General features: G+C 45.3%; 1 protein-coding gene across 1 annotated transcript in view; it reads right to left on the bottom strand.

The window, feature by feature from the left end:
• lama4 (laminin, alpha 4) overlaps positions 1-14,518 on the bottom strand; it is a 36,947-nt gene extending 22,429 nt beyond the window's left edge. Inside the window, exons 1-12 of the mRNA XM_079360366.1 lie at positions 13,946-14,518; positions 7,054-7,155; positions 6,840-6,967; positions 6,662-6,742; positions 5,864-6,078; positions 5,146-5,246; positions 4,143-4,323; positions 3,548-3,631; positions 3,316-3,467; positions 2,043-2,153; positions 839-950; positions 378-542 (exon numbers count right to left, since the gene is read on the bottom strand). Coding sequence (XP_079216492.1) covers positions 378-542; positions 839-950; positions 2,043-2,153; positions 3,316-3,467; positions 3,548-3,631; positions 4,143-4,323; positions 5,146-5,246; positions 5,864-6,078; positions 6,662-6,742; positions 6,840-6,967; positions 7,054-7,155; positions 13,946-14,053 — 1,540 coding nt within the window. The 5' untranslated portion in view covers positions 14,054-14,518. The remainder of the gene's footprint in view (positions 1-377; positions 543-838; positions 951-2,042; positions 2,154-3,315; positions 3,468-3,547; positions 3,632-4,142; positions 4,324-5,145; positions 5,247-5,863; positions 6,079-6,661; positions 6,743-6,839; positions 6,968-7,053; positions 7,156-13,945) is intronic.
• Between the last annotated feature and the right edge of the window lie 354 nt (positions 14,519-14,872).

The following is a 14,872-nucleotide window of genomic DNA, read 5'->3' as shown; positions in this document are numbered from 1 at the left end:
CTGAAATAGAGGGGTTTATAGACATGATCAAATACAGGTGACTAAATGAACCAAAATAAATGATCATATGACATTTTTTTCAATTTTTTCTTTTTTTTCTTATTTTATATCAGTTCATCCATCCATCTTCCTCACATGCAAACATTTTTATTTAAATATTTTTGAATATGATGATCAGGTTTTTTGTCCCCCTCTTGTGAGTCATCTTCACTCTTCGTACAAAAGTGGAAAACTAAAGAACAATTGTAACGGAGAGCACCTAATAAGTGCTGTGTGTTTCCAGACCAAAGAGACGACAACAAGGACGAGAGGAATTTGTTAGTTGTCAACGTGGATCATGTTTCTGTCTGTATCTGAGGTTTGTCCACCGATCTCACCGTCATGGGCTTCAGTGGACTCGTCAGTGGCGATGGGCTCTCGAGGGGACAGATCGAGTGTCCTCATCCATGCCAGCATCCTCTGGGCTATCTCACTGTTGCGTTTGACCACCTCTGGATCCACATCCTGGTGGGTGCTGTAGAGCTCCCAGTCATGGATCATCTCTGTGAACATAAGTGAATAGATGACTCACCTGTCAGTGTCAAAAACCAGCTCATTTGTACTACGATCTGTCAGTTTTTCCCTGAAAGTTTAAGATGCAATCAATTTAGCTTGTGTAGCTAATGGCTGAAACAACGTTCGGGAAACGTTTCAAAATGTTTTAAACTCATTCAGACCGAGGATATGCAAACTTACAAGGTTTAAAAACACAGGAAGAATCCTTTGACGTTTTTTTGAAGTTGTACAGTAAAGGTTATCATGTCGAGTGTACAGTATGTGAGCAGAGTTTGGTCTGTACCTTCAATGCGTGAGTTGAGTTTAGTGAGGTTTGTGTTGATCTCCTCAGCCAGAGTAAACGTCTCCAGGGTGTCGTTTTCAAGTTTGTTCCCCAAAGCCTCCACCACACTCTCCTAAAAAAAAAACACCACACAAACTGATCAATAACCATCATCAAGCAGTCACTTACTTCTAACGACTGAGCTGAAGCGATCAGGTGTCTTCTCTTTACTTTGCAGGCTGTTAGAGAGTATGTGACTGATTTTCATTTATTAAGCACGCTGCAGGGGCGGCTCATCAATAGAGGCAGCTATAGGGTCCCGCTCCCCACAACAAGAACGACAGACAGGCACTAAATACGATTTCTTCAATCAGTTCTCAAAAGGGGCTACAGTTGTAATTACTGAGTTTAATTTCAAACGATTCAAGTGTCTGAAGTTACTGATGGGTGACATGTTAGCCTTGGTGTCAGTCAGTACATTTTAGAGCTGGTGTATAAATCTACCGTGAAGTTTGTCTTAACTTTCAATGTTCATGCCTGAGGTATGACCGAGTGCAGTAAAACTCCTTAAACCGTGATATGAATGTGTGAACCAAGCTGCTATGTTGTCTGTGTTATTGACTGCATCGATGTTTTATGTATTTGGAGAGTCAAAGGCAAATTTCCCCTCTGGTGGAAATTAAAGATTTAATCTATTCTACCAGCCTCCATTAATTGTTACAAGTCGCACATTTGCTCCTTTTAAATACAAGCGATATGAGCTGTGATGGGCAGACAGGAAAAGTGCATCCCTGAATGCACAGCATTAACTGAGAGATAGAGAGCGAGTAATGCAGCGTCACTGGATCATAGCAGTAGACCAGGGTAGCATGAGTCAGCAGTTTTTTTGTTTTGTTTTAAAGTTGGTCGATACAGTTTAAGAAACAAATGCCTGGAAAAAAGGGCTAACAGTTTTGTTTGTTAAATACGTTGAGTAAAATTAAAATGAGAGTGATGCTAATTCTGTTAGCCAGTTTATGTTTGTGTTAGCATCAAGCTAATAAAGCAAGCTAAACTATAAATCCTGGTCCATCTCGAAGAGATTGTGCCCACCCTGGAGATGATGCACCACTGGTTTCAAGTTTAGCTATAAATATATGATGTAAAATATATTTCCAGGGCCTAAACCTCTAAAGCCTTCAAACTCTAAATCATGCATTAAATGACAGACGATGGGTTTGCTGACCGATTCTCCCAGCTGTTCGATATCCAAAACCACAGCCTCTGCAGCCTCCTCCAGATCCCCGGCCTGGGCCTTCATCACAGAGGACTTGTTTCTCCAGCCTTGAAACTGAGTCTGGGAGCAAAGCAAATAAAGCCATTCATTAGACCACAGAAGAGCTCAGTGTTTCATGTCAGAAACATTGTGTGATTGTGTTGTGGAGCGCTGCAGCAGACTTCTCTGTAAGTCCTCTCCCTCTCCGGGGAAATCAGTTATTGTTAAACCATAAAAGCTCCGAGATAATCTGTGAGAACAGATGTGTACAATCAAAGTACGCAACTCAAAGTGGTTGTTACCGACCAGATTATCTTTTTGAAGTGTCCCATATTATTGCTGCAGGGAGATGATTGAGAAGCAAAAGCCTTTCTTATTTACCACAAACAGCTGTTAGCTACATCCTGGCTTCAGTTTAATTAATGAGATTTAAGCTTGCAGTAAACACGAGTTGATGATCTACAGCTTCTTATTTTCAATGAGTGGGTTTACATGGACTAGTATACCATTTGTGTTCCCATCTGAGGATGTCATTCCCCAAAGAGACCACACCATTGTTTATCTTCGTCACGTGCTGATTTGCTCTCTGATAACTATGTTTGTGAATGTATACTTTGCCCTCTGGGTTAAATAACATTTTATAAGCCATCATATCCTGAGTTAAGAAACCAGGATAAGCCCTTATCCCAATTATCCCATACCAGGTTTTTCTGTGTGCATGTCAATGCCAGATCCTAAATAAGGACTGCAGTACCCATTTTTAACGCTAGGTGTCAGAGTTACATATCGCTCCTTTAAAGTTCCAATTTTTACAGTAGGAATAAAAATATTTACAGACCATGTGTCCTGGTTGCATGAAAGTTAATGTGCAGGCCCTTTATTTGGCTGGGTCTCAGTTTTCCAGAGTACAGGAGAGCTAAAACCTGGAGGCACTTTTTGGCACAGTATGATGGAAACTATGACAAAGAAAGGAGATGCAGGATTATATCTTGAATATGATCAGAACCAGGATACTTAAATCCATGTAAACGCTTTTAAGGGGAACAGGTGGATTTACATCTGTTCGTAGGTAAAAAAGAAAAAAAAGAAAAAAAGAAAAAGATGTTACTCTTTGAAAATAAAATCTCTGAAGCGACCCTTTCTTATATTTCGAAGTACAATTTTCCGTCTTTTCTGTAAAAAAAACAAAACACTTCTGGTGGATGTACATTTAACAGCAGATTTAAAAATATGCAAAATGAACCTGTAGTCTGTGAGCAGTGTAGTTGTAGTATTTGAGTCTGTCGTTGGCTGCAGCACCAGTAGAGATGTTCAGCACTCCCACTTTCAGCTGGTCCAGTGTCGCATTGGAGAGTCTCAAGTCATTCATCGGATGCCAAATGCAATTATCACAATCTGAAACCAAGAAACACCAGTGGTACAGTTGTACTCTACTTGTACAATGCAGTGTCTTATACAGCTGTGGCTCCACTTACCGATGTTGCACAGGCTGACCGTGGCGGCCTCTGGCAGGCACTCTCCTGTGTGCATGTCACAGTGTCCACTCTCACAGTCACACTCTGTGGAAAAACAGATGCAGAAACGCGTCATCAAAGAGTTTCAAACTGAAAGATCAGCACATCAGCCTGAGTCCTAGATCTGCTGGAAACTGTTCAGTGCAGTTATTACATGTATATCAGGACCAGCAGATGGTGTGTTTGGCTCCAGTCCTGCACATCTGTGCTGCGGTCTCTCTACTGTGGGACTGATGGTTCAGGCAGCTGTCTGTGTGTGTGTGTGTGTGTGTGTGTGTGTGTGTGTGTGTGTGTGTAGATTTGGGCTGCATGGTGATGTCATTCAGCTCTCAGCAGAGAGTCTCCGGCCACAGGGTCACGTCTCTCAGCAGATGCTTCTCTGACATCATGTGATCTACTGCGTCGGTGAGTGTGGGAACGTGAGGGCTCGGCTCAGCATCTTCCTTTGGGAAAGCTTTTTCCTCTATTGAATGTTTTCGACAAATGGTCCGGGGAAGTTTTTTTTCTTTTTTCCAAGAGAACATTTGACGTGTGGTATGATCGACAGATGACTTACTCTGGCAGCCGGAGGGGCTGTAGTCCCAGTGTCCTGGCAGGCAGCGCTCGCAGTAACGACCTCCGGCCCCCGGGCGGCAGGGGCAGCTGTGGGTGAGAGGATGGCAGGTGGAGCGAATGGAAGCTGGCCCGCATTCACATCTCCGACATCCCTGACAGCTGGAGAAACCGGAGTAGCCCTCCTGGATTAGACGAATGACAAACACAGTAAGAGCCCATTGTGTGGCTGTTCAAGTTCATTAACAAGCATGTTGCAATAAAAATGCTGTGTCAGATCTGTTTGAACAGTAACATCACACTGCACAATTAAAGATCTGAGAATACAGCATCATTGCAATAGAAGAGGTTCTCCATAATCCAAGGCAGGGGGCCAACCTCCAAAAACCTGAAGCTGTCCACTTAAGGCTGCTCTAATCCCTGAGAGTCCCTGTGGTTTCTGTCGTTTTAGTTCTTATTCCCTCGTGTTGCTTGTTTCTTCTGTGTGTTGATGTTTCCTAGTCTTACTTGTATTTCTGATCAGGGTGTTTCCCTCGTGTGTTTCTTAGTTCAGCCTGTATTGTTTCCAGTTTTATTTTGTCGTTTCATGTTCATTTCTTGAGTTCTGTGTCTTCAGTGTTCATGATTTACTTTGTAGTTCTCAGTGTGGTCTGAATGCCTCTTTCTGTGTAACTAGTGTTTCATCTGTGTTGATTACACCTGTGTCTATCTGTGTCGTCAGCTCATTGTCGTATGTTGCTCCTGCTGTATGTTCCTGGTTGATTCCTGTGTTGTGGATTAAGTTTGAATGCAAAGTTTTTGTTTTTGCCTTTTGTTCAAATAAATCTTTCTGTTGCAACTGAGTCCGCCTCCTTTGATTTTCAACGACACGTGACAGTGATCCGACGTTAACCAGCAGTTAACCTGTGAGGCCCATTTATGACAGTCACACTCATGTTGTGATGAAGTAGCATGAACCCTTCTTCAAACACAAGCTGAAGCGTCTTCAGTCACGCGGCCCCTCTTACCTCACACTGGTCACAGAACTGTCCGGTGACTCCCGGCTTGCAGTGACACACTCCGGTCCTGTCGTCGCATGAAGAGGTGCCACATTTATTGCACTCGCACTCTGCGACACACACACACAAAGAGGAGAACGTTAGAGGTTGAATGATGTCACGGGCGAGATATTTTTGGACATGCAGGGCCTCAAAAGACACACGGTAATCCGTCATCCTGCACGCTGACCTTGTCTTGTTTTCCACTGAACAGCTTCAGAGTGACACAAAGCAACGAAAAGAAAAAGTACCTTCCAAATAATCGGCACTGGTTGAAAAGATAAATTAGTAAAAGAATCGCGGTATAAAGTCAGATAGTGTGTTGAAGCTATCTCATGATCACACAGTGGTCATCTTGTGCCGCCCTGATCTTTGGGAATGCTGAGCTGCAGCGACTGTTCCTGCCTTCATCATAAATGTGGCTTTGTTGAATTAAGACGCTCAAGCAGAACTGTTCCTTAACATTAGGCAACAACAGTGAGTGCGTTTAACTGGACTTGAGTATCCCGGTTTTCTTCTGGTTTTAGTATCTCCTGTTTGTGTTTCTGCATGTAAACGTCCGGGCTGATTTTAGAAACTGCGATAAGACCTCGTGAACTTGAAAAACACGATTCTGCTGCCTGGAGAAATCCAAAAGGAAAAGGCTCTCTGAAAGCTGTGGACTACATCCAAAGTAGTTAGTCCTCACCTCGGCAGTTCTTGGCAGTGATGGCGTCGCCGTAGAAACCCAGGGCACACCTCTCACAGTTGGCTCCGGCGGTGTTTCCCCAGCAGTGTTGGCAGTGACCCGTCACGTTGTGGCACTCGTTGAAAATCAGGTTGGGGTCGGAGTTTCCGTTACACTCGCATCTCTTGCAGCTGTTGTTGATCTCCATGGGGTTGCCATAGTGACCTGGAGCACACCTGGGTGGCGAAGACTTTAGATGAGTGACAATATATCACAGCGTGTTTCAGTGTCGAAACAAACAAACCCCTTAGATATTCTCCATGACTTTTGGTGCATGCAGTGGTCTTTTATTTTGAAAGTTCTCAGCTCTTTGACACAGTTGTACTGGAGGTGGATTCAATCTCTACATAATCAGATAGATTATGCATTGACTGTTAATGGTTTTGGAGCCTCCATGCTGAAGATCCTGTCTCGGCCTAACTTTCAGTCAACGATAGGCTGAGAGCTGAAGCCTTAAAACTCTTGACAAACTGGTCAGGTCAGCTTCACCACGTGAATAACTCTGATCCGTCTTCATCAAATGAAAACGTCCAAACTATCAAAACATTCACACTCCGTAAAGTGGAAACTTGAGCTAACTAGACCTTTTTGTTTTCTTTTTTTTCCTACTAGGCTGTAAACATGTCAATAAGTCTACCTGGTAACAACCTGGTCATTTATGTTCAGAATGAGCTCTGTGGTGACTTGTAAGTGAAAACAGTAGAAGTACATCTCATGAGCATGTGGAGCGTTATTGCACGTTTGGTTTTCAGCACTCACCTCTCACAAAGATGTCCGGCGTAGCCCTGCTTGCACTTGCAGCGCAGGACACCACTTCCTCTGTCACAGTGCACTGCGAAGCTGGCCAAACACACGAGGGGAGAAAAGTGTTTCAGAGATGATTCACTCCTCGCCAACACGGACTTGAAGCTGCAGCAACACGAACAGAGCGACTTACTTATTGGAGGGGATGGAGAGGGGGCAGGCGCAGGGTCGACAGGTGTGGCGTCCGTTGAGGCTGGGGGCCAACATGTAACCATCCTCGCACATCTCACAATAGTCACCCGTGCTGTGGTCCCGGCAGTTCTGAAAGAGACCAACGAACCAATGAGAAGAAGGGAAAAAAAACCTGCTTCCTACCATCATGACCTCGTTGTTCATGGCTCACTTACTATACAAACACCGGTGATGTCTTCACAGTAGTCAGCGTGGCCTCTGCAGTTACATGGTAAGCAGATATTCTGCTCGCTCAGGAAGAATCCCTTTGCACACACCTGAGAGCGAAACAGAAAAAACAGTTAAACAGCAGCACGAGCCTCCAGTCACTCCCTCTCTCTGCCTGACTCCTGCCTCTATCCACTGCCCTCCATCCATCCATTATATATATATATATATATATATATATATAAATAGATGTATAGATTTTCCCTGTCGGGGTCACGGGGGGGCTGGAACCAAAAGGTGGGTCCACCCTGGACTGTGGAGTTTGCATGTTCTCTCCCACAGTCCTGAGACGTGCTGCTCAGGTTCATTGGTGACTCTAAATGTGAATGTGAGTGTGGCTGGATGTCTGTCTCGAAATGTCCGGCCTGTGATTGACAGGTGAACAGTCCAGGGTGTAACCCCGCCTCTCGCCCAATGACAGCTGGGATCAGCAACAGATCCCTGGCGACCCTGAACAGGAGAAGTGGTTTAGATGATGGATGGTTTAAATCCCCTTTTATGCAAAAAAAAAAACTGACCTGAATCATTCTCATTAGTCTTTTAGATATTTAGAGATACTGAAGGTTTGAGTGAGGTGTTATATCATGATGCAGATATATCTATTTACTCTTTCCAGAATGTTTTTATTCAAGCGTCCTCGAGGGTCTCACATCTGCTCAAAGTATCTTCTCCAGCAGTGTAAGGCCCTTCTCTCTGAGGTTTAATTACCCAGAGCTCCGTCCGTATGTCAAGTTTACGTGTTCATGGTTGATATTCATTGTTGCACTTATTAAGACAAACAACAACAGCAGCTTCTTTTAACACCACGTCATTTTAAAAAGCTTCCTGCATGATGTTTGTTCACCACAGTTTCTCAGGATGGTGTAATTCCCCTACTAACACCCCACACACACACACATACACACACACACACACACACACACACACACACACACACACACACAAACACACACACACACACACACACACACACGGTGGCCTTTGAACTGCCCTTTGAGCGTCTTTGAACATTCGATCCAGCAGCGTTCAGTCAGCCGGACAAAAGCTGCAGTCTTCAAGAAGTCCACACTGACCTCCACGCTCCGCTCAGTCGACTGGACATTAATGCTACGCATTCACAACCTCCGGGACGTTCCTCAGACAGACGCACACACAGAGCTGTATCCTCTCTTTATGATTCACATTTTCCTTTGATTTAGTCACAGATGGCCTGAGACACAAAGACGTGCTTCTGCAGGCAGATCATGTGAAACATCCTGTGAACAGCAGCACTCATTCTTCCTGCAGCTCTCACCGACCCACCCTCAACATATACACTCCGTGTGTCAGGCCTCCATGTAAACATCCTGCAGAATACAGCTGATGATGCTAATGGGGTTAAAAGAGTCAAGTTCTGACCACAGATGGTATTCCCAGCTGCTGTAAACAGAAAGTTTATGGTGAAATAAAACGGTGAGACACGATGCACCATTTGTAAATCCACTTCAAAGAGCCTAGAAATGGTTCAGACCTTTACGTTTGCGATGCTTCAGACAGCTGCAGTGTGTATACACAGAGGGGGGTGGATGGTGGAGGGAGTCTCGGGGTCGGTCTTTAATGACCTTAACATCTGAGGAATGCATCTCAGCAGCTCGTGGACTAACATTCATCTTTATTTGCTCTACTTACCATGTTTAGATGACTTGTTGTCCTCATGAATTGGATGAATAAATGAAGCATCAGGACTCAAAGCAACAGTTCAAACATCAGGAAATGAGCCACGACTGAGAACAGATAGAACTGTAATAATTAGGGTGAAGCTGAGGTCAGGACGTGGTCTGAACATCGTCCACACGGCTCGACTTTATCACTTAGAAACACACAGCCTCACGAGTGCTTCACTCTGTTTTTAAGCTCTTATTATCAAGACAGCGCTAATGTCTGCTCGTTACTGTTTATAACACGACTCACACAGACGCTCCTGAGCTCTCATGTCTTCTAGGTGTCCTTGGGATCGTTGCTAAAACTGGACTTTTAAAGCTTGTTGTGCTCTCTTTTAAGTATGTTTTCATGTTAGGTATTCTTATATTTGCTTAGACTCCTTTAGTAACTTGTTTCTGTGTTACGTGTTAGGAGAGCCACTGGACAAGCCCCTCTGGGTTTAATGAGCTTCTCCAGCACATTTCTTTTAAAAGAAATCGTTTTTTTTGTATTAACCAACCACGTTGTCCGTTTTTTTTGTTTTTAGTGCATTAAATAAAATATAGAAACATATGCAAACATGCAAAGCCACCTGAAATGCTCCTAAATTGAATTTCTCAAAGTCTATCACATCTAGATAACGTCGACGTGAGGACACAATCAGGAGAGACGGGTGGGGTGATTGTGTTGAACTTCAACATGTGCCGATAGAAAAGGCCGAACTCTTCATCATAGTTTTGCTTCTGGCGAGTCCTAAGCTAATTCCCTGTTACTGGTCTGATACACAGTGTCACTCTGGTCAGGGGCTCCAAGCAGCCTGCTGTCTCCTGGTGACTAGAAGCTCCATGCTGATACGTCATTGGGCACGCCACCCTGAAGTCTGGCACTTCAGCAGTCTGAGTTCAAATCCAAAATGGCTGCTACGTGCATCAACAGTAATGTATCGTAGAGGTTCTTTCTGTTGACATGTTGTCAAGTTATATTCACGCACAAACTGTGTCCTTACTATCTGGTATTAGCTAAACAAACAAAGGAACTCCTGGAGGCGTCCATGTTGCTGGTAAATAGGAAATGTTAAATGGACTTTAGCTTGTTTAGTTCCTCTCTGACTACTCAAAGCTCTTTTACAGCGCAGGTCACACTTACACATTCACACACAGGCAGAGACGTTGAGAGACAACAGACTCTCAAGCCACAGCCGCCCCCTTTACCAGCTTGCTACTTGAACCGGGACAGCTCAGGTGTGATATCATTCCCAGCTCTGAGATCCGAGGTACATGGAACGTACCATTCATCCTCCACTTCCTGCTTGTTATACTACGTCATGACCTGACTCCTTAGATCAGCCCCTCCAACAGGGAGGGTTTCCAAGGCCGATTTAAAGAGCCGTTTGTGTAAAGGGCTTTCAATTAACCTTTGAATGCACATTTGTGTTTCGGAAAATGCTCTCCTCGGGGTTATCCTCTATTCGTGACACTGAGAGATTAAGAATGAATTTCAGACACGGCGGTTTCTGTTCTACAGCTCGAACTTTCATGCAAATGAAACCAATTGACATTTTGCGCCTCCTGCCAACTACGAGCACTCTCAGTAATGTGAGCTATTTCTGCAGCCCTCCCGCTGTGCCCACCACAGAGCCGAACAAAGATGACATTCAACATGTGATATCGCCTCCCTCTGTTTGCATGTGAAGCTTCCTCTGCCGGTGCTCTGCTGTCTAACCACGACGTACGTTTATTTCCTCTTTATGGAGTGAACGCTAACAGGGGTCAAAGGTTTGAGGCTGTGTATCTCTGCGACACAGAGCAGAACAAACGCCGCTGGTATCGAAGCACAAAAACAGGATTTGGCTGCACAGATGAGTGCTGTCCAAAGTCAACACACTCTCTGCTCATGTGGCTTTGAAACTGTGAGCATGCCCTCTCTCTGCAGGGCGTGTGGGAGGCCTCTGCGACAGACCGTTGAAGCCCTTGAGTGTTGTTTTATAGAGATAAGTTTGAAATAGGATTGGTACCATATACGCTGGGCTCCGTGTTTGTACGTACATCTGCCCGCTGACAGAGTTTTCCCAGAGTGGGAGCATTAAGTGGATTAAATGTTAAAGCTTGAAGGTTGAGTCTCATTTCCGCTTTTCTTTCCCAAGAAAAGCGGAAATGAGACTCAACAGAAAAGCCTGCTGTACTTATATTGACCTTGAAGAGGTGGTGGTGGTGGTGGTGGGGGGGGGGGGGCGTTCAGACACTGGATTTAGTCATGCTAACTCCTCTGAACATCCTCAGGACTGCACACATCCCAGGTCATGAGAAACTCATCCCATCTCAGACAGTCTGGCTGCAGGGGCGAGGCCTCCTCTCCAGAGACCGCTAAACTAAGAGCACTGAGACTTTGAGAAATAAACATGTACAATATAAAATAAATGACGAGGGCGTTACTTGCCAAGTTAAGGGATTCAATAATTCCACAAACTCTTTTCCTATGACGACTTTCCCAAGATGTTTTCTTCCATCAATCAGTTTTTAAAGTCACTCTACGTCCACTTATATCTCAGTTGCTAAGACTTCCTGTTCAGTTCTCATGGCTAATGGACACAAATCAAGCCGAGAAGCATCAAAGCGTCCACATGATGACAGGGGTTGATCAGTGTAAGTTCAGTCATGGAGTCATGTTGATTATCTCTTATTTATCCCTTTCACTGGATGCAAAGTGCTGGAATTGGTCGCTCAGCTGTCGCATCATCTGTCCAATCACGAGGCGTCTCAACCTCATGGTTAGCCTCTCATCTTTCATGCAAGCGCTCCCGAGCACACAGCCTTCGCTCTTCTGCCCGGAAAAAACAAAACAAACGCTTCTTAACACAGTTTCAAACAACCTTTTCTGGGACAATGATCATCTCCCATATAAAGCATTCAGATCCATTTAGCTTCAGATAATATCTGTCATATAACGTCAGCTTCATCAGAGACTAAAGCTTTATATGCAATGCTTCTGTTTTCTTTCTGTCTGAGAGTCTTTGCATGAACAAAGTGACGTTTGGAGACAGACTGTCAGAAAGGCATCTCGAGGTTCGACTAAAGGAAGCAGCTATGAGACAGGATATGAACTTCAGTCTCCCACAGAGACCATGTCCAACCTTCCCCACAGAGCAACAACCGCACCCTGCACACTACTGAACATTAACATGTACAACAACCTTTACCAACATGTGGAAATACATCACATCCCCATGTGATCTTGAAACTCTGCATTAGCAGCAGTGGTACAGTTCGTGTGCCCTCCTCTCTCTTCTCTCATGTGTTTAAGGATCATTTATTATTCTCCTGTCCACCACACACTGAGAGGAGACTTTCTCCCATGTGGTCAAACACGTATTTAATCTAAACCCAGTGCGAACAAACTGTTGTCTTTTCTTTCAGTCCTGTCTGAGCCCACGGTTGCTTTTGCATTTCTGTGATTGAATATAATGATTAATACAAAGTCCGAACTTTCATCACTATACTATACATCATTTCTCTGGTGTTGTTGTTTTTTTTTCCCTCCCATGTAAATGAACATTTAGCCAACATAAACTGCATGTTAGCTGACAGAGACACAAGCTTAAAAATGTGGCTGTGCCATGTTGGCCAAAACAAACCAGGATAGCATGACCTTCGGAGTCCAAGTTTGTGATACGGGAGGTGAAGTGTCGGAGCATTGCACTGGATGATGAGGTGCTGGTCTAAATGGTACGTTTACCCTGGATCCAGTGACCTGAACGTAGAGAGGCACCGATCCAGCTCGGATACTATTCTGATACACATGCACTGATAACAAACAGTGTTATTGTTGCTGTTGGTAGGATGTGTGAGGCTACTCAGGGTTGCATCGTGCTGGCTTCACATTCAAACAGGAAGCTGCAACAACTGTCTGTTTTTTTAAACTGAAGCATAAGAAATGTGCTTTTTTATCAGAAGGAGCTCTTCCATCTCGTCTGCGTGTCGTAAGTGTCGGGGACAAACGTCTTCAGAGTCAGACTGTACAAGCTGAGAATGGTTAAAGTGCCCAACCATCTTTCTTAATCTCTGACGTCAATCTGCGCTGTCGGTCCGACGTCTGGTTGGTTCTGAGCCGCGCCTTCATAATGTGCTCCCTTTGAATGAGAGGAACATTCGGACCAAACGTGGATCGTCTGAGGAGAACCTCGCAATCAACAGTGGCTCCAGTGGCTCTGGTGGTTCCAGTTGAAAAGTCACTGTGAGCTTTCTGTTTCATGTAGTGGTCGCTGTGTTAGCTCATGTAGCTTCCTCTTGTCAATAGGACCCATCAGACCCGCCTGCTAACGTCTTCGATCCACCAAATCGTCCCGTTAGCGTCATCTCACAGGCCAGACAAGACTCACACAAGAGTCAGCCTTAAGAATTTCAAACATCTACTAAACTAATTCACTGACCTGCTGACACCTTTTCAATCCACAAACTCTGAATGAACTACTTTCAATGTGTGTGTTCGAACTAACAAACTATCAGTTTGTTTGTTGCCAACCACTCAGAGCACTTTTTCTCCACTGATGATAGCGGCTGCTACGTGACGTGTCCTTCCCATTCATACACCATCGCCAAACCCTCCCATTACACATCGAAGCATGTGGGGACGAACTCCCAATGATGCGCTCGACCACTGAGCCACAGCCTCCCCTACAACTTCTCTCTAACCAAAGTGACCAACATCTGTACGTGCTGGAAGATCACAGTACGAAGAAACAAGGTGCAAAGTGTTTTGAAAGATGAAGGTTTGGCCTGTGCCTCTCTTCGCTTTGGGAGGAAGACGACGCCGAGGGAACATTGGGCAGCAGTCCTTCTCATGCCCTCCCTGCTTATTGTGTGCTTTCTCACTCTCTGGGTGTTGCTCAACATTTGGCAGCTGGTTTCCATTAGAGGACTGTCAGGGAGGGGCGGGACAGCACTGGAGACAGTAACTCAGAGCCCCATGTGAGCTTTAGCCCTGGGCTTCCTCTGATGACACAAACACACACAGTCACGAACACAAAGATGAGCAGACAGACACAAACAGGACAAGCACAACCCCAAACAGAGACTTTGAAAAGTCACAACAACAACAACAACAACAACAACGCGGTGATAGCACAATCGCTTTATAAAGCAAGAGTTAAAAAATGAGTCTTACTTTGAGCTCAGTCTGTTGCTGCTCCCCGAGCCTGGCAGCAGACGCTGGAGAAGCGATCCCTGAGAGGATGCCGAGAAGGCAGAGGCAGGACAGAGATCTAGCAGCCATATTTGTGTTTCCCAGTGGAGCAGTGATCCCTCTCTCTCTCTCTCTCTCTGTCTGTGCTCCTGTCAGCGTCTCCGGGCAGCTCCTCTTGCTCGGCTGCACTCGTTGGCTCCACTTTTCCGCTGCTCCGACCTCCAGATGCAGCGCTGTACGCCTATAGTCCTGGCCCGGGGTTGAGTCCTGTAAAACAAACTTGGTGTGGACTTCCTCCCTCTTTCTCCCTCCCTCCCACCCTGAGCTGATTCCTCTCCCCTAGCGGACCTGCCTCTCCCCTGAGCCTGCGCCTAAATCACATACAGATGGGAAGGCTGGGAAAAAAAAAAAAAGCGAAAGAGGGAGAGGAGAAGAGAGAAAGAAGGGCGGACAGAGGGGCAAATGAGCTACAGAGGGCTTCTGTCTCTTGAGCAGAAGAAAGGCTCTGAGCAGACAGTGCACCCATCCAGACTGAGGCCTCTCCCCCCTCTCGCCCTCTTACTGGCAGAGTCACATTGAGTTCTCCCCGTATCCATTTGCAGGACTGTGGCACCCTTTCACCTTGGGCTCAACAGGCAGCACCCCTCCCTCCCTGCTCTCCCCCTTCCCCCCTCCGTTCGGCCAGGGTGGGCAGAGGGTCTTAACTTCAGCACTCACTCCACACTCGGCAGGCGGAAAAGAAACAGCTGCTCTGATATCCAGCTCGTCTCCACACATGAGCTTTTTCCAAAGTCAGACCCTCGAAAAGGTGCTAAATTTATCGATACTGTGCGAGGCTCCTAACAGGAAGAGCCTGACTGTGACACTTTCCAACACAATGGAGGTATTGTCTGAAAGTAAAAAAAAAGC

The sequence above is a fragment of the Symphodus melops genome, assembly GCF_947650265.1.
Source record: "Symphodus melops genome assembly, chromosome: 1".
Lineage (NCBI taxonomy): Eukaryota > Metazoa > Chordata > Actinopteri > Labriformes > Labridae > Symphodus > Symphodus melops.
Note: the sequence above shows the minus strand (reverse complement) of the source record. Positions and strands in the feature narration are given on the sequence as shown.